Source organism: Urocampus carinirostris, chromosome 11 (genome assembly GCF_059441175.1).
Source record: "Urocampus carinirostris isolate Australia breed hairy pipefish chromosome 11, RoL_Ucar_1.0, whole genome shotgun sequence".
Classification (NCBI taxonomy): Eukaryota; Metazoa; Chordata; class Actinopteri; order Syngnathiformes; family Syngnathidae; genus Urocampus; species Urocampus carinirostris.
In genome coordinates this window covers 16688304-16716287 of record NC_142359.1, presented here as the reverse complement: position 1 = coordinate 16716287, position 27984 = coordinate 16688304, and the positions used below count along the sequence as shown (strand labels likewise).

General features: G+C 40.0%; 1 protein-coding gene across 1 annotated transcript; it reads left to right on the top strand.

The window, feature by feature from the left end:
- The first annotated feature begins 1092 nt into the window (after positions 1-1092).
- On the top strand, positions 1093-22717 carry mllt3 (MLLT3 super elongation complex subunit). The gene is made up of 13 exons (XM_088347122.1): positions 1093-1238; positions 3486-3666; positions 10064-10146; positions 10221-10364; positions 10721-10759; positions 11272-11394; positions 13409-13960; positions 18351-18420; positions 18548-18686; positions 19506-19602; positions 21425-21493; positions 21565-21636; positions 21732-22717. The coding sequence occupies exons 1-13, from the start codon at positions 1227-1229 to the stop codon at positions 21861-21863; spliced, it is 1713 nt and encodes a 570-aa protein (XP_088203248.1). The 5' UTR covers positions 1093-1226; the 3' UTR covers positions 21864-22717.
- The last annotated feature ends 5267 nt before the right edge of the window (positions 22718-27984 follow it).

The window sequence follows — 27984 nt, the reverse complement described above, 5'->3', positions numbered from 1 at the left end:
ATTGATCTGTGGATGCAAATGCTTGAATGATATCTATAAACTTATAGTGAGTTTAATGCTAAGAAAATAATGCTTGACGAAAGTTTAGGGATGGGTCGTTCGCGAACGTGATGACTCTACGAGCTGGTACTTTTTAGGGAACGACGAACGACTCTCTGTCTCCCCTCTCTCTCCATCTCTCGCTCTTTCTCTCGCTCTCTCGTTTTTTTTTCTTTTGAAAGCGCGTGTGAATGGTCAATATGCGTCGTGTCGTTTTTGAGAGTGCAATACAGAGAACAGAATGAGTCAAAGCAGGAAAGGGAGAATTTAATTTTCCATTTTTTTGCGGGTTTTGCAGTAGTTCCAAAATGGCTGAGAGTTTTAGCATAAATAGCCAAAAGTTCCATTGTTTGATCATTTGTTTTTTAGCACAGAAGGGTGTATAAGTTGCATTTTTTGCTTAGTATAAAACGTTAAATGTTGAAACGAGTTAAAAGTTCAGTGCAGGTTAAAAAGGCTATCATAATATTGTGTAATAACTTTTTAAATCTAATTATTATTTCATTTTGTGACCGATTCATTTCTCGTTTCCTTTTTATGATATTTTTTCTTCTAGTGTTTTTTTCTCATTTTGGTATTTTCATCCACCCCTCCCTTTTTTTAAAGTCTTTTTGTGCATAATATTACATAATATTTGGAATACACCAACAACTCTTTTTAATGATCCGAGCCGAAAAAGACGGTTTCTCTGAAAAGAGTTGGTCATCCCATCACTACTCCTGTTCTCCCATTGGGTATTCCCGTCTCGTGTTTGAGTCAACCACTGGACAGCGCATGCGCTTTGCAGGTAAATAAAGTGGTTGGTTTTGGATAGTAGAACGCGTATTACGTTGTATTCAAATTAAAGCTTTCTGTATATTGTAAAACCGTACACATAGAAAAATGGAAGTATTCTGTACCTTAAAGATATTTTGTATGGTTTTAGATTTTTACTTATAAAATAAATAACCATAAATGAAGGTAAATTTGCGCAAAGTTGCATTCAGGATCTTGTTTTGAAAGCTTAAACCGGATGTTCAGACTTTCTCCCTGGTATCTTGACGACCGGCGAGTCTTGGAAAGAGTTGAATGTGATCAGGAGCGCAATGAGTCGCGACCATGTCTGCCGTCTCAGGCGAACCGGATTTACCCCCTCTGTCTTTCCCAAATCCGTGCCCATGAAATAGCATTTACGCGCGGCCTCAGGAATGGCCATCCCGGTGAGTAGCCATCCAACCTGTATCGGTGCCAGCTCGCCAATGTTAGTCAAGGCAACGCTACAATATGTCACGTCCGAGAGGTGCCTACTTTTTCGATATTGGTTTGTGTGAGCCGAATGCACCTATGGCTTAAACAGCGCGGTGATTTCATGAATCATCTATTTGTCTCTTTAGCATTTATATTTTAAAAGAGATTTCAAGTATGAGCAAATGTGTTGTTCTGCATTATGCACGTGTTTAATTGAGTAGTAGCGATGTCCGATGTTGCAATTTGTTTCAATTTACAGGACTCCATTAGACTAAAAACTGAAATTGTTTGGAATGAAACATTATTGATTACGCATATTATGAATCTTTAATTGTGAATTTACTGCTCTCCGATTTTAAATAACTCATTATCATACCTGTCAACCTCCACGTCTCCATGCCCTTACAAACTGTCGTATTTTCCATCCATCCATTATCTGCACCGCTTATCCTCAGTAGGGTCGCGGGGGTGCTGGAGTCCATCCCAGCTGTCTTCAGGCAGTGGAGACCCTGAACTGGTTGCCAGCCAATCGCAGGGCTCACAGGGACAGACAATTCGCCCGCTCATTCACACCTAGGGACAATTTGGACCGGCCAATTAACCTGACATGCATGTTTTTGGAAAGTGGGAGGAAACCGGAGTGCCCGGAGGAAACCCACGCAAGCACGGGAAGAACATGCAAACTCCACACAGGGGGTTTGAACCCACAAACTCAGAACCACTGCGCCGCCGTGCTGGCCACTGTCGTATTTTCCCTTACAAAATACAAAAAATTCTTACACCATATTTTTTTTCAAACGTGTTTATTTATGTAGTTCAACATGTTATATTGTACATGTGTTTCGTTTTATCATTCTGCACACATTCATAATAATAAAAAATAAAATAAGAACAAAATCCAAAAATCAAGAACAATTGTTATCACCAAATATCCTTTAATAACACTTTAAATTTAAATTTGTAAATAAAGATATTTTTGGGAGGAAAAAATTAAAATTAAAATTTGAATGAATAAATGAATACTTTATTTCAAACAATAAAATAAAAACCGAACAAAAACAATAACTCAACAACCAAATAATTTTTTATTGTTTTAATAAGATTATTATATAGAATACGATTGCTATTGTCGGAAGCGCAGTAGAATGCGCGTTCACGCGAGGGGGGGAGGATTTTGCAGGGGAGTCGAAATTAGGCACTACAACAGCAGACGCATGCGCACAGTAGCATCAAACGCTCGCTTCGTTTGCAATGAAATAAACAATACCGAGATAGAGGCTACCTCGGCGAACTCGTTTGACTTGATTGATTTGCCGTTTCGTGATAGTCTGTGTATACCGGATGATACCCATAATTGACAAATTTGCGGTTTTCCGTACAGATTTTATTGTACGTCGTACACGTCTTTAAAATGCATAATAAACGTACAGGTTGACAGGTATGCCTTATTTTTATTATTTGTCCTGTCACCACACCCCGTAGTGTTCACGCCGAGTGCATTTTCTTTTTCTTTTTTTTTTTACACATTTAGAAAAAGTTGATAAACAGGTGTTGTAATGTTTACTAACTAAGCAACGTAGTAACTAAACCTCAATATCCACCACAGAGTAGGTGAGTGCTGTGTATGCTTCAAAATACCTTTTAAAAAGGTGTTGCATTTTGCCCTTAAGTTAAAGTTCAAACAAGACATGTTAAACACACGGCCTGTTGTGTAATATAACCGGACCTCCATACATTTCTGGGCATTTAAAAAAGAAGCAAGTCTTTAGGTCATTTCTATCAAAAGTTATAGTTTGTGAATAAATCCAAACCAAGTGATCTTTCCGGCCTTTAGAGGGCAGTGTCAAGTTTGTATAGCGTGGTGAGTTGTTTCAGGAGTAAAACTGCATTCACTCAACTGTCATACACAGTTTATACATTCATTGCCAACTATGAAAATCGTATCCCCCATTGTTTTTGAATTAATGTGCTTAGAAAAGATCCCTTGTCATCCGTAATAATAATATGTATGAATGTATATTGAATGATTAAGCCAAAAACTGTATACAAAGCTAAAGATTTGTGGAGGACAATATTTTACTGATCTGGCCTGCATTAGAAAAGAAAGTCTGGATCTGGCCTAAAAGAGCCACACTGACTTTGATATCCCAGGTTTAAACCCTTGCAATTAATTAGTTGTGATTGACACAGGGGTGTAAAATCAACATCTCCTTCCCCAGGGTGCCGTTCAGGTGAAACTCGAACTCGGCCACCGCGCCCAGTTCCGTAAGAAACCCACAGTGGAGGGCTTCACCCACGACTGGATGGTGTTCGTCCGTGGACCAGAACACAGCAACATTCAGCACTTTGTGGAGAAAGTTGTCTTCCACCTTCACGAGAGTTTTCCCAAACCAAAAAGAGGTGAGTTGTGCTGCTGTCCGTGCATCCACCGATCCATCAGTCCTTCCATGGCACTATACTGGTGAAAAAAGTTGTAGGGTTCTGCTCTGCTGGGCATTCAAGTCCCATAATGGTTACAGGATCCTTGAGGGGGGTGGGGTCATAGAGTTTGGCAGAGGTATGCACCAGGCAGATGACCTAAAGTGGAGGAGAGTCAATAACTTGGCTATTACCAACTTTGATCTTTTAAACCAGCCCATGTGTATATGTCTGTATGCGGCCCAAAGATCTCACAAGATTTTCTGAAGTGTGCATTGATTGGGTCTCTATCTGGAGGCACAGAATCTCTGTCAAAATGTGGTTTATTACACATTAAACCTCATGACAAACGCATTATCTTTAATTAAATTCTGAATCTTGAAAATGCCAACACTGTATTGCTTTGAATGGAGTTCAACTGTAACGCTAATCTCATTTTGAAGAGATATAGAGTCGCAATGGAATGTCATTGCTGCCTGGCACACTTTCAGGCCCGATTCAAAGGCTTTTGTCCGGGTCCGTGTCAGAATTTACGAGCGCCAAGAACTAAGCCGGAGTCTAAACAGACGCTTCCTCCATCACAACACTCCTGTCACTTTTTGTCTGCGAAGTGTTAAATGGCCCCCAAAAAAGATGCTGCTTCTTTATTATTACCACAAAATGTTCTCTGGGTGTTGCTATGGGAACCGCCATTGGCAATGCCTCCATCAAATAGAGCCAGGGAAGACCCATTCCGTTTTTGTTTTGTTTGTTTTTTTGTTCTCTCGCCATCTTTCAATTTGGAACTTGAGGCCACAGGATGGACTTCACGGCCCTTGTTTTGAAAGGGAAAGACAGCAGCACTATTAGTACGTTAAATGTGGTACAATGCAAGATGACTCCTTGGCCAGCTTAGTGTTGGCCAACTTGGAGACGGTATGTATAGGTGCACACGCCTGTGTGCATGCACGCACACACTGTATGATGGTGTAATGATTGGTTCAACATGTTAGCCTGCTGGCTGTCGCTTGATCGCCGCTAAGTACTGGCATTTCTTTTTTCTTTCTTCCATACCTGCATTAAGCAGTTTTAATGTTTGAGCAGGCACTTGTATAAGATACAAACAAAAGCTCTATTTCAAGCGACATCAAAAAGTGCTTTTAAATTAAATGCTCGTTAGGTGAGGTTACAACCAGGAGTGGATTGGTCATCGGCATTTTGGAGGTTTTTTTTTTAGTTTATTTATTTTTTAATGGCGAGTCTATTCTTGCAGTTTTTTATCTACACATCTTGATGGCTGCCAAGCCATACCCCATGAGGAAAAATGGAAATTAATTGGTGGATGTTGGCTGCCATGTCCCACTTCACATTATTCATGAATATGGACCAGCACATGTCTGTCTAATTGTCCTTAACTCCCTGGAGTTAATCATCGTTTTAGTGATCTTTAAGTCTATCGTTCTCATCCAAGGTAAAAGCTGATGTTGGCAAAAGATCCAACCAAGAATAATGAGCCTGCTTTTAAGGGAAGAATGCATTTATGGTTTACTTTAAGATAAAAAATGAGTGGTTATTCATTTCCACGGTCTGTGCATACACAATAGAAGCACCAAAAAAACCTAAACTCTAGACAGGAGTACAATACAATACAAAGAGAACCTGAGCAATGAAAGTTACGGATCGAGTGCTGCTGGGCTGGCAGCATAAAAGGGCCACAGGGGTGGGGGATGCAATTGTGGGCTGGGGGCGGGCAGCCACCACCTAAGAACAGGAACTGAGCCATAAACGCTGGCTTTGCTCAAAGAGAGGAGGGGAAAGAGAGGAGCAGGGTCTTTGTGTGCCCTTTTTAGCATTACTGTCTTTCAGCCCTTTTTGCCAAAGAACGTGCAAGCTGCACTACTCATCGCATCACTTTGAATTAAATGGCCCAAAAAAGATGAATGAAGTTGTTGCCTCAATAACTGTTTTTGATTGTTTCCATTGTCCTCAAGTCAAGTTTTTGTCTTTGTCATGTTCACTGGTTCAAATTCAAAGTACAGTGGAACCTCGGTTCTCGACCATAATCCGTTCCAGAACCCTGTTCGAAAACCGATTTGTTCGATCACCGAAATCATTTTTCCCATTAAAAATAATGTAAATCGTTTTAATCCGTTCCAACACCCTGAATGTTTACCTTGAATGTTTAACGTAAACATAAAGCTAACCCAGGCTAATCGTACGTTCGCGTTATCGGAATCTTCCGTACGAAAGAACAGTTGGTCACGAAAAGAGCCATCTACACCCGTACGCCGCTCAGCATCGCATCCTAGCGTACGCACTCACGCATTACCGGCGTTCGAACTCCGATTTTTTTGACCGAACAGCGAAGCAAGAATTTCTCAACATTTTTGGTCTGACTCCGATTTGTTCGAACTGAGAGGCGTTTGAAAACCGAGGTTCCACTGTACAAGACAGTCAAACGCTGGATATTGACTGTATCTACCATAAGCTTGTCAAAGGTCACCACCCTATTGTCAAGGGCACTGAGCCATGAACAAAGGCTTTTAGATCGTTACATCTTCAGTTAATTGCATGATGCCATTGGCCGCCAAGCTTTTCTTGTGGACTGCCCTCAGTTCGACTGACAATTCTGTTTAAAATCAGTTTTTGATGGGTTTTTTTTTCATTACCAGGCCCCTTAAAAAACTCTTCATACTGGCCACCTGCAGCGTGTCTTACAAGTGACTTGGCTGACTACACAAACTGTGATGTTTCTTGTAGAGCTGGCCTTTTAATCTTTCCAGATTAATCTGGAGCAGGTTTGTGCTGTCCAGTCTTGCTGTTGGCTGATTAGCGCAAGGTCATTTAGGTCAGCCGGGGCTGTTAAGAAAACATAGTGCCAGGTTGTTTTTAAAAGACGTGGCCTATTCAACCGTGCTACGTCACTAACTACCAACCACCATTGAAAACCTACAACATGCAAATTTATTATGCATTTGATTCCTCTAGAACAGAACATTTCATTTTGCTGAGTTTGTTTTTTTTTCAAATCATCTAATTTCTGGTCTCAGATACTGACTCTGGGATCATGATCAGTTTGAGTATTGTTTATCTGCTACAAGAGAAATTCTGTTGGTATTTGAGTTTATGAAAGATGAAAATCCATTTTGTAATTCAATAAGGAGCCAATCACAAAGTTGATGTCTTTTTTTTTTTTTGGAAAGAAAAACAATGAGATGTAAAACTGAACAGTGTCACTCAATACCATGAATTCTGGCGATCCAAATAATTTACACATCAGTGATGGACGTTTCACTAATTTCTAACCAATTTCCTTATGACATATACCGACGCGAAACAATCTTGTGCACGAATAAGATTTCAAATCTTATTTTTATGTCATCAGACTCAAGAAAAAGTTATCACTTTTTAGGTGACTGATTCCCTGCCTCAATAGGTAGACAAAGACTAAAACGTTTTTGGGACGAACTAAAGAGAACGTGTTGAGGAAAAAAGAAAGTTCCTTTTCCCAAAATCACTTTTTTTACTGTGTGTATTTTTAAAGTGGTTGGGTGAAATCTGAAATATCTGAGACATTGCTCTCCAAACTACACAGCCAACATTTATTGGCCGTTGTCCACTGTTGAAATTAGAGTCGCGGTTAGGATTAGGTGCTGTTAGGTCGGCAAACTCAAGGATTTTCCTTCCCCTTTTTTACTCTCAGTGCCAGTCTTGTTGTTTTCCCCTCTTAAGGTTGGTGTCCGACCTGGCCTCATTACAAGGCAGTCTGCGGAGAAACGCCAAATACAGGCTGACTGGCATTGTTCTGTGATTGGCATCTCATTTGAAAGCAAGACTTGGGCTCAAAGAAAGAGAGGGAAGAAACGCTCCAAGCGCTCCTTTTTTCTTCCAGGTCACTGCTTACTTTGTGACTGCTTGTCGTGGTTATTGGCTTAATCGCCATGCAGTTTGTTAGTATTTTTTTTAATTTGTAATGTTTAGAGCGGTAAATCTCAAGTGAAGCTGAAGGGTTTGTGATCCCATCACTCCTTTGTCACATCGATCGGGCCTCTTTTAGTTGGATGATTGAAAAAGACGCCGTCACTCATTAAACGCTAAGTTATTTGTGAAACAAATCCCTCTTATTTTTTAATGCACATTCAAGTCCACCGGGAAAGAAGACAGATTGACAAACAGGAACCTCTGAGCCAAGTACACCTGAGCTCGAGTTGACATTGTTTTTTCATAGTCCATTGGGAGAAGCGGTGAGGAGAGATGCAGGCACGCCCTGGTGGTGCTGATGTTATGCTTATTTTTTAATGTGTTTAATAAAGGAAAGAGAAACTAATGACAGTGTTCGTATGGGTGCTTGACATTCTTGAAAAATGCTTGAATTTTACGTTGTGTTTTCAATATCAAAAACTGATTGAATTTTGGGTGAAGTGTTTGAAAATGCTTGAAATTGTTGCCATGTGTCGACACAAGTGTGCTTAAAAACAATGTCGACACTGCTCTCTGGTGGCTTCGCTTTGCCATTGCATTTCCTCCCTCGTGATTACCGTAAATTCCGGACTATAGAGCGCACCTGATTATAAGCCGCACCCACCACATTATAAAAGGAAAACCGATTTTGTACTTACACAAGCCGCACCTGTATATAAGCCGCATGCGCCCACATTAAAGAAATGTAACACGAACACAAAATTAACCCAAACCCGACTATGTCCAGCGATTGAAACTGAATGTCCTCCATAATAGTACACAGTCCAAAAATCACAGCCGGCAAAATGAACGGTAAATGATACCGGTACTTAAGGTTTGATGCAGACCTGCAAAGTCCAGGTCCCGTTGAAAGTAATCCAAGGAAAAAAGTGTATATTTCCAAAGGTAAGGGTGGGAAAAATATATATCCACTATTGTCTGCCGCGTCCACAAACACTCACCTTTACCGGTCCCCACTTCCCGTCAGCCCGCGTTTTTTTTCGCCCCTTCTTTTTTATTCGCCCGTGGGAAACACATCAGAATAAGTGTCTGAAATAAAGACATTACAAAAATATACAGTTGCAAATACATATTATACATGGTTCCACATATTTACAAAGAAAGACGGTACACCGAGAGAGTTTTCAAAGCTTTAATAATAATAACTTTCATCCCAAACGGTGCCTGTAACGCAATACGCTCGCAACACAGTAAACAGGTCTGTTAATAAAACATACCGTACTTGTAAAAATCCCGGTAAACCGTCTTCATCTTCCTCCTTAGAACTGAAGCCATCGAAAAGCAACTTTTGTCATATAGACGTCGTCCCACACTCCCTTATTCCAAAACACGCTAGCAACACGCTCGCAACACAGTAAACGGGTCTGGTAAAAAAAACATACCGTACTTGTGAAAATCACGGTAAACCGTCCTCATCTTCCTCCTTAGAACTGAAGCCGTCAAAGTCGTCTTTCTCAGTGTCGGAAAGAAACTTCGTCATATAGACATCGTCCCACGCTCCCTTATTCTAAAACACGCTAGCAACACGCTCGCTCCTTCTTTATCGGACTGCTCGATTGCTTTTAGCTTGAAAGCTGCGTCACGTGCCTTTCTTTTTGCATTTTGCATGATGAGGGTATGGTTACGCTAATTTAATTTACTGTATGCACAAGCCAAGAAGTTGCAGTCTTCCTCGGCGCAGATATTCCACTGGTCTAAATATTACCTTTTGTGCTCGAGCGCTGCTGGCGGCCGTTAGAAAAATTACATAAATTGGCCACATCACTAAATAAGCGGCAGGGTTGAACGTTTGGGAAAAAAGTAGCGGCTTATAGTCCGGAATTTTCGGTAATAACAGCTGGCATTAGTTTGTATGACATTGTCCTGTGAAGTGTCATCGCCATCTGCGGGTCACGCTCAAGAGGACAGGTGCAATACAACACCTAGACAGGGCACAATAAAATGAGTATTAGTGCAAGTATTACACATCAATTTTGGATAATTATTATGAGCCATGCAAAAAATTTAGGTAGCGTTTCCCAGTGATTAAATGTATTGGGGAGAACATATAACTGAAAATGTAGGCTACATGACACCATCTATTTACCCAACACCTATATGGGGAGAGATTTGTCACAAAAATATTTACTCACGAATTGATCAGCTTCACAAATATATCTGCGATTTACTCAAGATCTAAAAATCGTATGTGTATACAAATGCACAAGCAAGATTAAACGTTGCATATGTTAATAGCAGATTTATTTGTGGATCTGCTAAATAAATAATTCACTCTGGATTTCTCTTTTAATGGTTCTGGAGAAATTGGCATTAAAGGTCCATAAAAAGTGCTTGAATTTGGCCATGAAAAAGGTGCATGAACCCTGTAATAATCCCTGCCTGGGGTGCGTCCCTGCAATAAACTCTTTCCTTTTTTTAGTGTGCAAGGATCCACCTTATAAAGTAGAGGAGTCCGGATACGCCGGCTTCATCTTGCCCATTGAAGTTTACTTTAGGAATAAGGTACTTTGTCACAAGTCTCTTTCTTTCTGCACGTGAAAGGCATTTCCCCATTTAAACCCGATCCATCATTGCAGGAGGAGCCGAAGAAAGTCCGCTTCGACTACGACCTTTTCCTCCACCTTGAAGGCCACCCGCCAGTCAATCATCTCCGCTGTGAGAAACTTACATTCAACAATCCTACAGAAGACTTCCGGCGCAAGCTTCTGCGAGCCGGAGGGGTAGGCCAGCGATGCCTGTTTTTTTTTCAATGTTAGACACCATTCATACTAGTCAGAAGCGACAGTCTGTGCTTAAAAGTTGCACCTATCCATACTACTTGCTGATCTGCTTCCATTTTCTCTGCTCGAGACCCTTGTCGTATGCGGCCTTTACGACCTACGCTAAGTTCTCACTGTTTACTTTGCCTGCACGCCTTTCTTAGTCTTCAAAGACAAACCCACATACCCGCTCGGTGTCACTTATACCAGGTGGAGCAACTGAAAGCCTTTGCACACACACAAGACCCTTACAATTGTTGATTCAAAGGGTATATTTCATGAGGGGCTTGCTAACAACTTGTCTTTTGTTTCAACAGCAACGAGATCCCCAAAAACACACGTCGGAGGACCCAAAAGTAAGATTTTAGTAATGCAGTAGCAGTCTACGACTTACAAGTGCAAGGCCCTCCTATGTAATTGTGACTGACAGGATTTGAATCTTTGTCATTGCTGAGGTTGGAAACTCCTACGGGATATCGAATATCTCAAGGGTGGGCATGCTCCGGTCACTTAGTGGATTTGTTTCAAACCAAGCACGGATAAGCAGCATTTATGGGATAGTCTTAAGTTAACAATACCCAAGTAAATCCCCTCCAAAATATAAATACTTCTAAATCTAGATTGACACTTTGATTGAGGTTTTTAGAGCACTTGGCTGAAATGAACAAATACATTTTGTTTATCCTTTACTTGCTTTTAAATGTTTTCATTCCTAAAATAAGCTCTGTTTCATTTGGTTCTGTAAAAGCCCATTGAATTGTCATTTAAATAGGTTGGTCTGCACTATTGAAGGAGCATAGAGGTGACTCCTAGAAGAAATGAACAATGTGCCTAACTTAAGTGTTGTTCATGGCTGTTCCTTTGTCAGGTGATGGTAATGCAAGAGGGTTCAACATTTGGGCCACAAATGAAGCTCCCAACATTTCCAAACAGCTCCTCTGCGTCGACTCTCTCGGAACCTAAGAGGAGCAAAAGCTCTCACCCACCCAAGGTTAGTTGCACATCTTTGATTAGCCATAAATGGCAAATGCTCCAATTCTTGATTCCGCTTAGAAGTTGTCCATCTACATTTCGAAGTTGCTGACAGTAGGTTATCTTTTTGCTCACTTAACCATCTTGCGTTTTTAAAATCCTGACCAGTGCTCCTACTTGCTTGGCCACTTTAAGTCTCCTGCAAAGCATTAAATATTTTTATTTGTTTCCGTGGTTGAGCCCCCTGTTAGGGCAGGGGTTTGGAACCCAAGATGTTGAATGAGCCATTTTAGACCAAAAAAAAAAAATTTGTCAGGAGCTTCAACAATTTAAAAGCCTTAAATAAGCCTTATAATGAATGTAACACATGCTGTATGTATCTATATTAGCCTACTATCAAAATGACCAAGTTGCATGCAGAGCAACCTGTGGCAAATGATGCAACACGAGACTAGCTTTCGTAAAAAAAAACATTATGGACTCTGCATAACGCGACCCTTATCTGAGAAAAGGAATGCGAAAAAAACGCAGCATGCATTCATGAAAATAAATTGCATCCTTTTGTAAATGTAAAGTAAATCACATTAAAGAGTTAAGTTGGATTTCTGTGCAGTTATTTTTCTCTTTTTACCTTTGGACTCCATGGCCGATCAAACACCAGTTTTAAAAATGGCCACCTACCTGGGTTGTAACGTTGCTCCATTAAAAGGGCCGGGGCTTGGGTCGCACAGATCATCACTCACAAAGGGGATACGGGAGAGAAGAAAACAAGAAAAAGCAGAAATGTGTCGTACCATTTTCCCTCTCGTCTCATAGTTTACACCCCTAGTTAAAATGTAAACAACATTATTTTAGCATTTTTACAGCATTGGAAAACGTTAAGTGTTTCTTTCATCTTTGTACTACAGAAACCATAACAAAAATGTATTTCCCTCCCACATCTTTTTTGATTTAACGCGCGGCAGCGCTAAGGAGCCGCAAGCAGCTCCTAAGCTGCGGGTTGCCCACCCCCGTTGTAGGGGAATTGCTTTACTGCTGTGACAGAGCACGTCTGAGTTTAGAATGGGTCGGCATCTTTATGTCCTCAAGGTCTGCGGGTCACAAGCCGACAGACAAAATAAAAAGGCTTTGGAAGTGAGTGAACGCAACCCGTCGTCTAGACTTTAATGGCTTTATTGCATGGAGGAAATATTGACAGGAGGGCCTGAGGTGAGACCTGGGGCCAAATGACCCCCATCGTTACAATCCATGCATTTCCTTTTTTTTTTCCTCAAAGGCCGTGTGCTCTGTTTTAGGAAACTGCGCACGTAGAATCCACCTCATTCAAACGGCCGTTCTTGCTTTTTAAAGTTTTCATCAAATGCAACATTTGTATTGTGCTTGAGCGGGCAGGCTTGAAAATGAAAATAAACTAATAATACTGGACAAAGCTTTGTAAAACAATGTCACGTTTTGCATGAAACTCGCATCTTTTGTAACTTATAAGCTTTAATGGCTCAGGGTTCCTGCGGATCCTTGAAAAGTCTTAAAATTCATTATTAAAAAAAAAAAAAGTAAGGCCTTAATTGGCATTAAAATGTCTTAAATAAAATTGTCGGAAGTCTTAAATGTGAACACATTAATAAGATTTCTCTTTGTTTGAATTAAAAAGTGCTAGTAAAAAAGTATTTTTTTCAAGCATCATGATGAAAATGTTTCATGAGTGTGCAGGAAAGTTCTTTGGAAGTAGTAGTTATCTGCCAGTTTTGACTGAGGATCCATGATGTACTGCACACATCTTTTTTTTTTCCATGTCTAAAGAGCTATTTTTTTCTGACGGACCAAAATGTGATTTTAAAAACAACAACATTTCTTTAAAATTGCCTCTAATTCATGTGGTGTTTTTTTTTTAGTTTCACTGCCCTTTTTTGTCGACTTGGTTTTAAACTTAATTTCAAAAGGCATTAAAAAGTCTTGAAATTAAACTCGCCTTTAGGTGTTTACTGCATCGCTCTTACGGCAAAATCAAAATACCTCATTCTTGTATCCATTAGGAAAGCTCCAAAGGAAGCAGTACAGAGCTTCTTACAACGGCCACCACCGCCAGCACAAACAGCAGCAGCTTTTCCAAACTCCACAAACCCTCAAAGGACCACAAAGACAAGCTGCTAAAAGACTCGAAAGAGACCAAAAGTGCCTTCAGAGACTCGAGCTGGGAGTCCAGCAAAGCGCCGAAAGAGCCTTCCAGAAAACCCAAAGAAAACCAGCCTCTTCGAAATAGCAACTCTAAAATGGGATTAAAAGAGCACAAGTCCTTGTCTCATCGAAGCGAGGTGTCGAACCACGGAGCAAACAAGCGACCGTCTGTCCCGGATGGGGACCATCGCATTGCGAAAAAATGCAAAAAAAGAACTGGGGATTTACATGGCAGGCAATCTGACGCTCAACATTCCGATAAGAAACTACTAAAGGACAGACAACTCGTAGCAAACAGTAAATTGCATCCAGAGGCCGATGAAGCAGCGCACCGCAAGGTCTCCACACTTCCCCTCTTCCACCAAGTGCCTGAAAATAATGATTCCGACGTGGAGTCCACTAAGTCAGACGTAAGTACTACACCAAAACCAATTCAATGGGACTACCAAAATACAAAAAATCAAATTATTTGGAAAAAGCTGCTTTGGTAAACAAAAAAATTAACAACCAACGTGTTGCATTTTTAAATGATAAAAAAAAATGTATTTGAGGTTTTTATTTCTGGTGTCACTTTGTAATGTGTGCTATTAATTTTTGAATTGCTCTACATATATTAGCAAGAAGGGAAAAATTTTGAACATTCATGTTTTTTGTTGTTTTAAGATTGCAGTAAACCCTCTTATATCACGGGGTTACGTTAAAAAAGAACACGTGATGGGCGAAATCTGTGACGTGAATCTAATATTTGTACAGTTAAATATTGAAACCAGGGCATAAATAAACTTCTGATTAACAATTAGTACTCTATAAACTTGTTTTTTCTTCAAATAACTACTCCACTGTCAAATAGTGATTTTAATCGGCAATGTGAACTGAAAGCTTCAATTTGTGGGTAAAAAGTTGTGTTATATCTCTTGGATGCGTGTCTGCTATTGGTCAACGTATAAAAAGCAGGTCTTCTATTGGTTTGCCTCATGGCATCACAAAAATCCCAATATGCTATTGGCTTAACTACCTCTTACAATCTCATTTCAGAATCTTGTGTGCTTCGTAAAGACTTAGCAAGGCACTGATTTCATCCAGTTTTTTTCCTGTGCTGTGTGTTATTCGCTATGGACCCCAAGTCTTTTAATGATGCTAAAGGGGCTTGCAAAAACGTGATTACCAATGAATGAAGCTTCTGATTATCAATTAATATGAAGAAGTTTAAGGAATCAATCCCCATGCTGAGTTGCATGGCTGTAACTAGGCCTTAGCGATACGACAACAATTTTATCATGACATAATATTTTTTATCTGACAATATTGATAATAATTGTGATCATCATCACATATTTTCATCCTTTAACATTTAGAGTTTCACTTTTGCCCCTGAGTTAAAATTAAGAACATCTGATGCCGCTATACCTAATATTTAATGTCAGAACGAAGACGCATGGTGCTGGTTACAGGTATACACAGGTAGCGCCTTGCTAGCCAGCCGTTTGTTGCTCACTGGCCTGGTGCTTGTTGAACGTCTGCTAGCACTTGTTTGGGACTGAATTGTGTTTCCTTCTGCGTATGCTAGCGGGCGATACTGTTATAAATGCATGTATGTGCATATTGCGCTTCTGGTTTTTTTATCTGATTCTGAGTAGCCAAAATACCTCCAAACAACTGAAGATGAGGGGCCTGTCTATGACTCTTTCGCCATGCTTTGAGTGAGTCTGCTGGGTGTCCTTCGTCTTTTTATCGCTCATTTTAGTCCTTCCGCTTTCACTGTATGATCTGCTATTCCTCCAAAATGATTGGCTGTTCCTCATCACCTCCTTCGTCTCTTGAATGTTGGTCTGGAACTTTTGTTTTCATTGTGTTGGCGCCCCCGTTCTCTCCGGTAGTCATGTGGTAATTACAGTTTAAATTATTGCCTTTCATCAAATGTTTTTAGTATTTATCGTGGCAAGAATTATGACTATTGTTATCGTCATCGTTTTATCGCCCAAGCCTAGCTGTAAAAAATGGACTGTTACTAAAAATAAGGAGGCAATTAAAGCAAGGAAATCTTCCTAAGGCATGACACCCCTCCCTCACAGGCAAATGTTTTTAAACCAGTTTCATTTTTAATATGCTGCCGCCGTCTAAGCCCCAGCACCACCCCCTTTGCATACACCACCTAACTCTGTTGTACCAGCTCAGGTTACGTCACACAAAACGACATAAAAATGCAATTTTTCATTTACATACATATTCATCCATGTTATTTCAGCACAATGATTTTATGTCCTATCCCAGGGGTACCGGTAGAGAACAGGCAGAACATACAATATTGCAGAACACTATGCAACTCAGTGATATAGCGAGAGTGTGAAAAGTAAAACCTTTTTTATGAAGCCAATATAGGCTCCATAGGCTCCAACATCATGACATGTTTCCTTGAAAATGCACCGGTGGCACTATATGTTAGACCTAGCTGGAAATCCACAACTTTTGGATTCTCATAACCATACGCCTTTTGACAAATGTCCCACTCAAGCCAAGATCTGGCCTGAAGTAGACGGATATGAAGATTTATGCTTTTACAAGGGTATAGCCCAGGATGTTTGCAATGGCAGCAGTGATTAGCAATAGAATAGTAGCCAGCCAAGCAGTATACCAGCTGGTGGTTCCATTCCTCCACATCTAGTGCTTACATAAACTTCTTTGTTCTTCATGTAAGATGCTATCACACTCCTGAACCCCCCCTCTTTTTTTTTTGTCTCGGATGTGCTTTTCTCGGGGGCTGGTTTTAAAAAGGGTCTTTGGGGTGGAGGGGTGACAAATGCCAGGTGTTGGATTCTTTTCAGACTTGCAACCCTGGTGGCCGCAAAGCGCCGGCCTTGGTTTGTCATGTGACCACTCGTTTGATCTCTGTGTTCCCGCTGTTCACTGGGCCTGAACCCAAACTTGGATTAGGAAATTGGCGCCGCCATTGGGGAGCACTCGGGAGGAGTGCTGAGCTGTTCATGCACTTCAAATTCACATTTTCAATGCAGGAAAAAAAGAGTGGCCACACGCAATGTTAGTTTTACACTAAAACGCTTGTTAAACAATCGGATTGCGACTTTCAAACCCCTCTAACAGGAGAACCCATTTGCAGCAGAGCAGTTGGAATCAAGTGGGCCGATCTTATTTTGATTTCATCAAATCAAAATGTATTTGTAAAGCACCTTTCAGGCAATGAATAGACACGCAAAGTGTTGCGTAAAAACATTCAATTTAAAATAAGCACATAAAATCCCCTCCTTATTCCCCACCCAAAACACCAAATACACAGTCACCCAATGGTAAGAATTAAATAAAAACAAAATAAGAATAAAAATTGAATAATAAAATGAACACCAATATGGCAAGGCAAAGACTAACCATGTGAGGATAGGGACCTGTGGGAGGCTCACCCACATTTACTCTGCAGAGTTGTTTTTATCTCAAAATAAATCAATCCATCTCTTGTTGCTGGGCTTGAATGAGTTTGAATGCCACTCGGAGCAATTCAATAACAGTATTTCATATTAAGGCAGGGACCTCAAACCATCATCCAGAGGGCTGCATGTTCTAGACCCCTAAGCTAAATCCACCTTTTTTAATCTTCCCCTGGAGTGACCGAGATGCTAACCACAGGCTAAAAGAGACACTCCTCGTAGCTTCTGTCTAGACAGAACGACAGTTATTTTTTATTATCACTTATCTTGTTTTTTTTAGTTTATTCAACCATTGTGTGTGTCTTTGTATTTGTCATTCCTGGTTATAAGGTGGGGATAAGGGGGATTTTTTTTATGTTTTTATACACTACTTTGAGTTGCAATTCGTTTTGATTGACTGATTTGAAAATTTGGTGAAATGACATTATCGCCAGTCTTTGAAGCATTTTTGCCTGCTATTTTTGGGTGGCTAGCAACCAATTTGCCTACTCGTTCCAAGACAACTGCAATAGACTCCAGAAGGATAAACCGTTGCAAAAAGGAGTCACATACTAAATCAGGGGTCTTCAATGTGGTGCTCGGAGGGACCAAGTACCCCCCTAAGAGCACCTGAGTAGCCCGTGGACTGGTTAAAAAATTGGCTCATCAGCAATGAGTCTTAGTAATTATCGTGGAAATTTGATTTCTAACTGGCATGAGAAATCATTGACATGATCGAAGTCTTTAAAAACAATATTTTAGTGGTTGACTGCTTATTTTAACCCATTTTCTAAAAATTACTACCTGGTAATAACAGTAATAACATAGGTTGCTGTTTTAAAAATGATTTTCAAACGGGTAGCTCTTCGCACTAATCAGGGACAAAAAAGTAGCTCTCAGGTTAAAAAAAAAGATAGGTGACCCTTTACTAAATGTTGAAAATGGGGATTCTTTTTCCAAACACTCCAGTTATACTTTCGAGTACAGTCAGAAGATGACATCAGTATGAAATGTGAAATCTTTTTGGTGCTGACCAGCCCTGTTTTGAAAGCGTTGACAAAAGGCATTTTCCTGTCTGTGAGGAGGTGTCTGTGTGGCTTTGAGAAAGGCACTACAAAAGCTTTGAAAAGGATTTGCGGCCCGCCATTGTGTGCCACTGATCAGACAGCGGTGATAACCACTCAAGTGGACTTCGCGCCTTTTGTGCCGGCCGCTCTGGTCTCCACGGTTGTGGGATGCCGAGACATTCGTTTCTAGTACAGATTCACAGGACACTTTGCACGCCTTGTCAGGCACTATCAAAGACCAGTTAACAATTGAGTGAAACCTTCCTTTGTATTTATTATAATCTTATTTTTTGTTTGTTTGTTTTTCTTCTCGCCAGTTGGAACAGCCAAGTCCAGACGGTTCCAGCTCCAGTTCAGGTTTTGCCCCAACACACCACAAACGCCAAGGTATTGATTGATGGGATTATGACTAAAGACATTTTTCATCGTCCCGTGTAACCTACAGAAATGTAGTTATAAAGCAGAATCTCTTCCTATTTCAATTTATCTCTGCTTATGTGTCCCTGCTGCTTAGTCCTTGGCCCGCTGCAGTCAGTGATGCCTGATTTCCACTCGGACAACCGCGAGGATAATTCTGAGGAAGACGACGACCTGGACTTGGATTTTGAAGGCGAACGGCAGGCACGCTCACATTTGGCCCACCGCCAAAGAAGGTTGGCTCCAAAAAGCCCCCATACCTCTTGAATTTAGCTCAGGGTTTGTACGGATCCTTGAAGTCCTTAAAATGCATGAATTTTAATGTGATTTCAAGGATTGGAAAGTGATCGAATCTTTAGTGAAGTGCTTAAAAATGCTTGAAATTGTTGCAACATTTCACAACAAGTCTGCTAAAAAATGACGCCGACATTGCTCCGTGCTGGCTTCTTCACTTTGCATTTGCATTTCTTCTTCCCTCATGATTAACGGCACATGTTATTAGTTTGTATGGCTTTGTCATACAAAGCGTCATCGCCCTCTGTGGTTCGCGCCCAAGAGGACAGGTGAATGCTACATCTCAACAGGTCACCATAAAATGTGCTTTACTGTAAGGATTAAGTATCAATTACTGGCATTTATTATGAGCCATGCGAAAAAATTAAGGTATTGTTTCCCAGTGGTAAATTGTAATGGGAAGAATTGAAAATGTAATCTGCATATTACCATCATTTTACTTAACACCCATATGGGGAGAGATTTGTTTCAAAAATATTTAAGTATTGTTCAGATGCAAAAACATATTCTTGATTTGATCTAGGTCTTGATAACTGCACACCCAATATTAAAAATTGCATATGTAAATCTAGGATATATTTTTGAGTCTGCAAAAACATGATTTGCTTTCGATTTCTTTTTCTAATGACACTGAAGAAATTGAAAAATTAGCTTTGAAAGTACTTAAAAAGTGCTTGAATTTGGCTATTAAAAAGGTGTACAAACTCTGTTACCTGACCGTGCATACAAAATACACAGTCATCTCGTGCTTTTGTTCTTAGGGTCACTTTAAGTGAAGGTAGTGAAAGTGACAGCTCCACCTCCTCACCTCCATCACATAGTGATGTCACGGCCTTATTAAAGACCTCCAATAACCAGGTAAGATATCTAAGTTGTTACCAGCTGACATGTTATTTGCCCAGACAAATTATGGTGTCAAAGGTGTGTAAAATTGTGTATTATTTAGCACCTTCTACTGGTCTAAAAACAAAACAAAACATAATTAAAAAAAAAAAAAAAAGATTTGAATAATGAGCAGAAATACATGAACTATCATATTAAAGTGCTTGTTCATAAATACATGTAGGTCAAAAAAATGTGTTTTTATTTTAAATACCAAAAGGATTACCTATAGGGAGCTGACATGATTGTCCACCATCTTGCTGCCAAGGGTACCCCATAACCACAAAAACCTTGTGAGGAGCTGGACAAAATCATAAAAACAATGGTGCAATTGTTCACTTTGAGTCTCTGTAATTTCTTTATGCTTTGCTGCACTCTTTTTTTTTTTTTGGGTTGCACTATAATACACAGCGACATCTCATGGTCAAATATTACACAAAGTCCCAGCTACCTACATAATATGCTCACAGTCACAGGAATCGTTTTGTCTTTTGTGAAGAACAACGGATTACAGCTACTTTGTGTATTTTAATTGGCTTTTCCATATAATGTAAAATTCAGACTATAAGGAGCACCCTATTTTAAGTCGCACCCATTTCATTTTTAAAGGGAAAAACATTTTGTACATACATAAGCCGCATTAGACTATAAGCTGATGTGCCCACATTGAAACATGGGATATTTACAAAAAAACGTTACACAGAGTTTTAATAATATACGGTAGCTTAACCCCTTAATGTTCTGACGGCCCGCCGGTGGGCCGGTAGACGTTTAATATGCAATGAGGCGTCTTTACGTCGCCACCAGTCACTGAAATAGGTCATGACACATATTAAAGCTTAAACTCTTGGAGTTCAAGATATGATGACCATTCCAGAATATACTCATCAGAGAAACATCACGATCGGTCTGAAACAAGATACCCAAAAACTATAAAGTTGAGGTAACTGACCATTACTTCCCCCGGCCCTCTTCAACTTCTTTGGATGTCCCCAAAATGGCTTCGTTACATCAAGGACAATCCATAGAATCCAACAGTGTAAAATATTTATTTCAAAACACATAAAAATGCCGACAAATATACAGGAATCCGCCTTGAAAAATTTTGCTTCGTTGGACGCTGCTTCTTGTAATCCGTTCATTTTGCTTTACTCATTCTGTTTACAAATAAACAGACTCGTAAAATTATTCCCAATATGGTTAATAGCCCTCCCCTTCCGAATGATACGTTTTCCATGATGAGGGTCTCGTCTTGCTAGTTTTATTTATGCACAAAGCGTGAAGTTACATTAAACTTGTGTCTTCCTCGCCACATGTATTCCACCTGTCTCACTCTTACTGCTCGAGCGCCTTGGCAGCTGTTAGAAAAAAATGTAAAATTTAGCCGCATCATTACATAAGCCGCAGGGTTGAAAGCTTGGGGCGGGAAGTCGCGGCTTATAGTCTGAATTTTATGGTGGTACGTTTTTCAGCTACAAATGCAGATGTCCGTAAATCTGTAGTACTGGCATGCAACCCCGAGGCATCTTACTGCTCCTACAAATGTGACATGTCACCTACTGGAACTCGCATCAGGATTGATTGAAATTTTTTTTTTCACTCTATTCATTCAAATACAAGGTTACTGTGAGATCAAATTTAACAACTTTATGGAACAATTGAGTAAAGCAGAAATAAAAAAGGGGTGACAGGAATAAACTGGTCCGCCTTGACAGTCCAAACACTTAACATTAGTACATTCATGAAACCAAAAACTTTTGAATCCTCGGGCTGATTTTCTTTGCGCTCTCTCCTTCAGATACTGGACGTCACAATTCCAAACAACCAGAACAAGCAGGACAAAAACAAACATTTGGAGTGCGACAAGGTACTTTTGTTGAAGTCAATTGGAATTCCTGGCCAGGTTTGAGTGATTCCATCTCGTTGACCCTTCTGCAGGCTTACCTGGATGAGCTGGTGGAATTGCATAAAAGACTGATGACCTTGAGGGAAGGTCACATCCTGCAACAGGTGAGCCACAGAGGCTTTTTTCAGCCTGGGCCGTGTGCCAAAAGGGCAGGATGTACCGGTCTCTTTGCTCATTCTGCGTCACCTCTATTTTCCAGATCGTCAACCTCATCGAAGAGACGGGCCACTTCCACATCACAAACACCACTTTTGACTTTGATCTTTGTTCTTTGGACAGAAGTACAGTAAGGAAACTCCAGAGTTACCTGGAAACTTCTGGACTGTCCTGAAGATCTTCGCAGCCAGCAGCCTCGGTTTTCAACTTATGAATTGGCTTTTTTTTTGGGGCGCAAGCGATGTGATGAAATGGGTGAATGAGTGTGGAAGGTTATGGGGTGTGCAACCAATCAAATCACCTGCAAAGCCTTGAAACCTTCGCATCCCTCCAAAAAACGTGGTTGCCCTTAACGAATGTGCGTGCGTGCTTAAAGTTTGCATGCCTGCAAAGTCCACATTGCCTTATAACGCTGTAATGTCTTATTTATTGAGTTTGAATTTGCCCGTGTGCGCAAGTGTATTGCAAATAGGAAATCATGGCAAAAGACTTTATCGAAGCACTTCCTGGCAAACGTTTGTCAGACTGCCAAAACCGACGACAACTTTTGCCACACAATCAGGTAGCTAGCGAGCTTCTCATTCGAAGTAGACTGATAGAAAAAAAGATGCGAGCTTTTGGGCCTCTCGGCAAGTTTGCAAAGGTTTCTTTCTGATGACTGAATAGTTTAATTTTATGGTTCATCTTTAAATTTGGCCCCGGAGTTGAATCGTTTGTACTTGAAGGGGTTGTGTTTATTAACTATTTTGGGGAGCAAATCTCCGAGACTGAACAAGCAATGGTGTGCTATGCTGACTATAAAATCGCTTCTCTACATGAGGTGCCCAAGTGCGATCGAGTACAAAGCGCACGTTGGCTAGAGTGTCCTCATAAGGGTGTGCGCGCCGACAATGTTATTTATGTTGCTTTAAATGACTGCAAGCTGGCCACGTTTTTGTTTTATTTGTCAACGGATGGCAGCGGCATTCTCCTGGGTTCTTGTTTATATTGTGGACACTACGACCAATAAATATTGTGAATGGCACATAGGCTGGTTGAGTGACTCACCTTTGCTGTCAATATACTGCAAACTGAAGGTTTTTTTCTTTTTACACTGCAATCGTAGGTCAAGAAATTTGCATTTATTTTACATTAACGTGAGACTCGCGAAGAGGGAGCTGACATTGTTGCCTGCTATCTAGCTGCTTTGGGTACCTGAAAATTTATTTCAACTCAGATCCTAATTCAAGTGCTGACCCGCTTGGGTGTTTCTGCAGTCCATCATGGAACTCATTCTGCTGGCAAATGCAATGTGTCATCCCAGCCAAAGAGACATAATCTCATCTCATCTCATCTCATCAGCCGTACCGCTTATCCTCATTAGGGTCGCGGGGGGGCTGGAGCCCATCCCAGCCATCTCCGGGCAGTGGGCAGGGGACACCCTCAACTGGTTGCCAGCCAATTGCAGGGCACACAGGGACAGACAACTCATTCGCTCATTCACACCTAGGGACAACATAATCGTTTTCTTTTATTTGTTTTATTATGTGGCTATTTTGAGCAGTTGTAGAAGGTCGTCTACAGCATGTGTGTATACGGTAATTTGTAACTAGATGGTTACTTTCAGAGCAATGCTCTACTTTTGTGCGTCAGTAATCTGGGGGTAACAATCAAATTTTAAGGGAAGTAACAATTTCCCCCCCCCTCAGTAACACGCCCAACACTGGTCCCCACTACTAATGCCAAGACTAAACCTTTGCCCAAGACCGTTTTAAGCGCCATGCAAGAAATGTCATTTAGAACACTTACTAGTGCCACCTATTGGCTGAACATAAAAAGTTCAGACTCCTTTCTTGTACCACACATTCATTAAAAATGCGAAATTTCCGAGGGGGCAACTTCAGGCTACCTGAGGTAAAGATAACAAACAAAAGCAGCCTTGATCAGTGTCCTGGCGTAGGTTCCCTAAAATGTAAAAATATAACACAGGAATACAATAAAGAGTCGATTGGAGTTTTCCTGCTAACCTTCCATGTGGCGAATTTTAAATGGAGCAAAAACCAACGAGGGCAAGGCCCAATTTGGTTAAAGTGATGGAAAAGACGTCTTTGATGTAGATGCATTGTTGGAGATACGCCGTCAAGTCCAACTGACTGCTGAAAAACTAAAAGAAATTGGATTATTAACAACAAATCTCACAAGTCTTACACTGAAAATAAAATTATGGGTTTTGTGGCTTGCATGATGCACTGACGAAATTCTTCAATTAAACGTGTCAACGCGTAAATATGAATAAATTACCGCGTGGTAAAATATTTGACGTCACTAAGATGTGACATTTTGATAACAAAAACCTCTCTGTCATACGTCTTCATTTTTTAAACTATTTAAAAACTATGGGCATTTCTAACTGCTTTTCACATTTCAACAGTGTTGGACATGTGATTTGAAACAAGTAATTAGTTAAAGTTACTCGCTGCTACTTCTAAAAAGTAACTGAGCAAGTAACTGAGTTACTCTAGCTGTAAATGTTACTGTTACTTTAAAAAGAAGTTGTATGTCAATGAAATTGAAATTTTATAACAAGTAGGTGTAATAGAACCATGTGATATTTATTGCACCTCACTGACAACAAAAATAATCAGAAAATAATTCAATCAAAAAACAGTCAGTAGTAAACAATATAAAAAGAGTTTAATAAGTTAGATTTAACTCGAATGGTTCAATAAAGATATGATAATTCCAACTCTTTTACAGAACCGGCTTGGCTCAGCAAAACGAGCCGGCTCCCAAATGGCTCTTCGGGTTGTTTTTGTTCTTTATTCCACATATTACCACTTATGCATCATTATGATTCACTTAAAGGGGAGAAATATAAAGAAAAATTGACACTTAAAAATTAACACTGAAATGCACAGGAAACAAATTAAAATACAGCAAGACCTCGGTTATCGCTGTTAATGGGGACCAAAACCACTCGCGATAAGAGAAAATCCACGAAGTAGCGGCGCACCTTCCAAAAAAATATATATATATTTTTTTTATTATTATTTTTTAGACCCGGTTAATGGGGAGCAAAACCACCCGCAAAAAGTTAAAATCTGCAAAGTAGCGACGACCCTTCAAAAAGAAAAAAAAATATATTTTTTTTAATTATTATTTTTTAGACCCGGTTATGGGGAGCAAAACCCGCTAAAAGTGAAAATCTGCGAAGTAGCGACGCCCCTTTAAAAAAAAAAATCTTATCTGCACCGCTTATCCTTATTAGGGTCGCGGGGGGGCTGGAGTAGCATGGTCCCACTGTATTGTAATGTCTGTTACTTTTGTTGCTGTTTGTGTTCACGCAAGGTCCCTTTAAGAAAGGACGTGTCACGAGGGAGAGGGAGGTGACAGTTGCATACATTTTTGTGCTTTAAAGTAGTGTGCTTTGAAATTAATCCGTGTGTGCACATAAACGGCGTAACAGAACAGTAGCTTTTATGTAAATGTTTATACCACCCGTTATTTTGTGATTCAATTGTCGACGAGACTTATCAGCAACTGAGTGCATCTTTGGTCACATGAAGGGGCATTACTATATTTAGAAATCTACAAACACCTACTTCAAGGATGAAGATTGCATGTCAGTACTACCCAGCCGGAACTACGAAGAAACCGCACCAAAGATCAACAAAATGCATGTCAGGAGTGGCAGTTCTACACTAAATTACTCCTTATCAGTGCGTGAATGTGTGTGTGAATAAATAAGTGTGAAATACATTATAGAGCGGGCAGCACGGCGGTACAGTGGTTAGCGCGTGTGCGACACAGTTCTGAGGTCAGGAGATCGAACCTTCCTGTGCGGAGTTTGCATGTTCTCCCTTTGCTTGCGTGGGTTTCTTTCGGGCACTCCGGTTTCCTCCCACATTCCAAAAACATGCATGTCAGGTTAATTGGCCTGTCCAAATTGTCTCTAGGTGTGAATGAGCAAGTGAATTGTCTGTCTTTGTGCGGCCTGCGACTGGCTGGCAAACAGTTCGGGGTGTCCCCTGCCCACTGCCTGAAGATAGCTGGGATGGGCTCCAGCACCCCCGCAATAATGGATGAATGGATACATTGTAAAGTGCTTAAGGAGGTCTTCTGTGACTTGAAAAGTGCTATGAAGATTCCGTCCATTTGTATTAAATACAAAACAAACTTAATCTTTTTATAGTCAACAAATTCAAACTCAACAGCAAAGAATCCCAGGGAAAAAAATGCATTTTGACCAAACACTTTTCTCATGAATGCAATTGTAACCAGTTATTATAACAAGGTATTATCTAGAAAATGAACGACATATTCAAAAAAGTAAGAAAACAATAAACACCTGAGTTAATATGAAGCCAAGAAATAAATCTAACATAACCTCTCATCACACCATCTGATTCAACATAACACACAAAATGACAAACAATTTTGATATGGACATATTTGTGTTTTTTGTGCGTGTGTGCGTGTTTTTTATTCACTTTTTCTCTCCCCTCGCTTCTCTACTTATTCCTCATTTTAGATCACGCCCCAACTTGTCTTAGATTTGTTTTTACCAGAAAATGTAAAAATAAGGGATAGACAAACTGATAAATCCAGGGTTGCTGATTACCATGACAACAGCTTGACATCTGGATTTATATATATGGATGAATAAGGTATGTATTCTATCAAAACAACTTTTCTTTCAGCAAACCTGTAAATTCAGATTTTATAATTTAAAAAAAAACATTAAACTGTTTAACTTTAACAGTGTTCTGTTGAGTTGAGAATCCAAGTTTACAGCGCAACCAATTGGTGTTTGCTTGGATCGGCCATTCATTAAACGCGCACAGATACCAACCAGTTAAACTTTGTGGAAGTTTTTCTCCACATAATTCGCCATCACCATAAAATCCTCGTTCGCAAGAATGACTAGACAGCATGGCGTCGCAGAAGCGCTTAAAAAGCTCACCACTAAGCGGCACTACATACCTTATTAACAGGATAGGTTCAGAATTTGTCAAGGTGAAAACAAAAATCCAGGAATTGGTTTTAGAAGGAACACTTATATTTTACCACTAGATATCGCTGTAATTTGTGTGCAACCTTAAAAACAGTGCTAAAAAGCCCAAAGAGGATTACAAACAATGGAAACTTAAGTGTTTTTTACCCTTAGCAGCAAGATGGCAGAAAATCATATCAGCTTCCTCTGGATCAGTGTTTCTCAACTGACGGGACGTGACTCAAAAGTGGGTCGCAGGCCTCTGCCCTGGCAAAATGCCAGGAAAAATAATTGAGGGCAGGGTTGGGTAGGGTTACTTGAACTTGATTACTTTCAATTACTTTTGGATTACTACAATACCAAATATGCTAATAAAAGACAAAAGAAACTAAATATGAATAAAATTACTAAATTTTGTGCAGGCTTGGGGAGTAACGGAATACATGGAACGGCAAAATGATGTTGGCAAGCTGTTTGGATTTATTTTCATTTTGTTTCTGTCGCATTTTATGTTAGTTTTCGCCGGAGATCAAAGAGATCAAAGCCAGGAGAGAAAGCTTACCACGTGTTGTGAGTCATCATTTTATTCATATTTAGTTTCTTTTGTCTTCTTTTAGCATGTTTGTTATTGGAGTAATCCAAAAGTAATTGAAAGTAATCAAGTTAACGTAACCCTACCCAACCCTGATTGAGGGTCGGGTACACCTTAACAGTAGATGGTGGTATTGCCATGCAAATGTGAGTTCAAGTTGACAACTAGTTTTTACACGGTAAAGTCTGTCTAAACATGTTGAGTTGGGCAAAAAGTAGACACAACAAAAAATATGATATACAGATTTCATATTGACTGTGTATTTTGTGTAATAAATACATCCAGGTAGTTGAAAGTTTTCATTTAATGTCCGTGCATGTTGAGTCTTTCAAAAATGGCTTGAAGCTATTGAAGTGAAGGGTTTTGGAAATTGGGTTTTATTAAAGATAGAGCATTAAAGGGAATATTACTTTGCTTAAAGGTGAATATATTCTATCTCTGGTTCAAACTACACAGTCCTTTCATGCAAAATATCTGAGAAGTGGAATTTTGATTTGGGTCCTGGATTGTATTTAGGGGAATATGGTAGGTCTTGGAAGTTGACAAGTTGATAACCACTTCTCCAGATCAGCCTCATAATGTAAAATACACATTAGGCCAATGCAGTATAATGATATAGCAGTGTCACTGAATATCAATGGTCTAAATAACAAGAAAAAAAGACAAAGCTTTAGCCAAATTTAGGAGAGAAAGAGCACCTGTTATTTTTCTTCAAGAAACTAATTTATCAAA

Bases quoted from the DNA above. Each gene is read 5' to 3' on its own strand.
- mllt3 (XM_088347122.1), top strand. The intron at 10,365-10,720 runs GTAGGCCAGCGA...TTGTTTCAACAG, and splicing joins AGCTTCTGCGAGCCGGAGGG to CAACGAGATCCCCAAAAACA. The intron at 19,603-21,424 runs GTAAGATATCTA...TCTCTCCTTCAG, and splicing joins TAAAGACCTCCAATAACCAG to ATACTGGACGTCACAATTCC.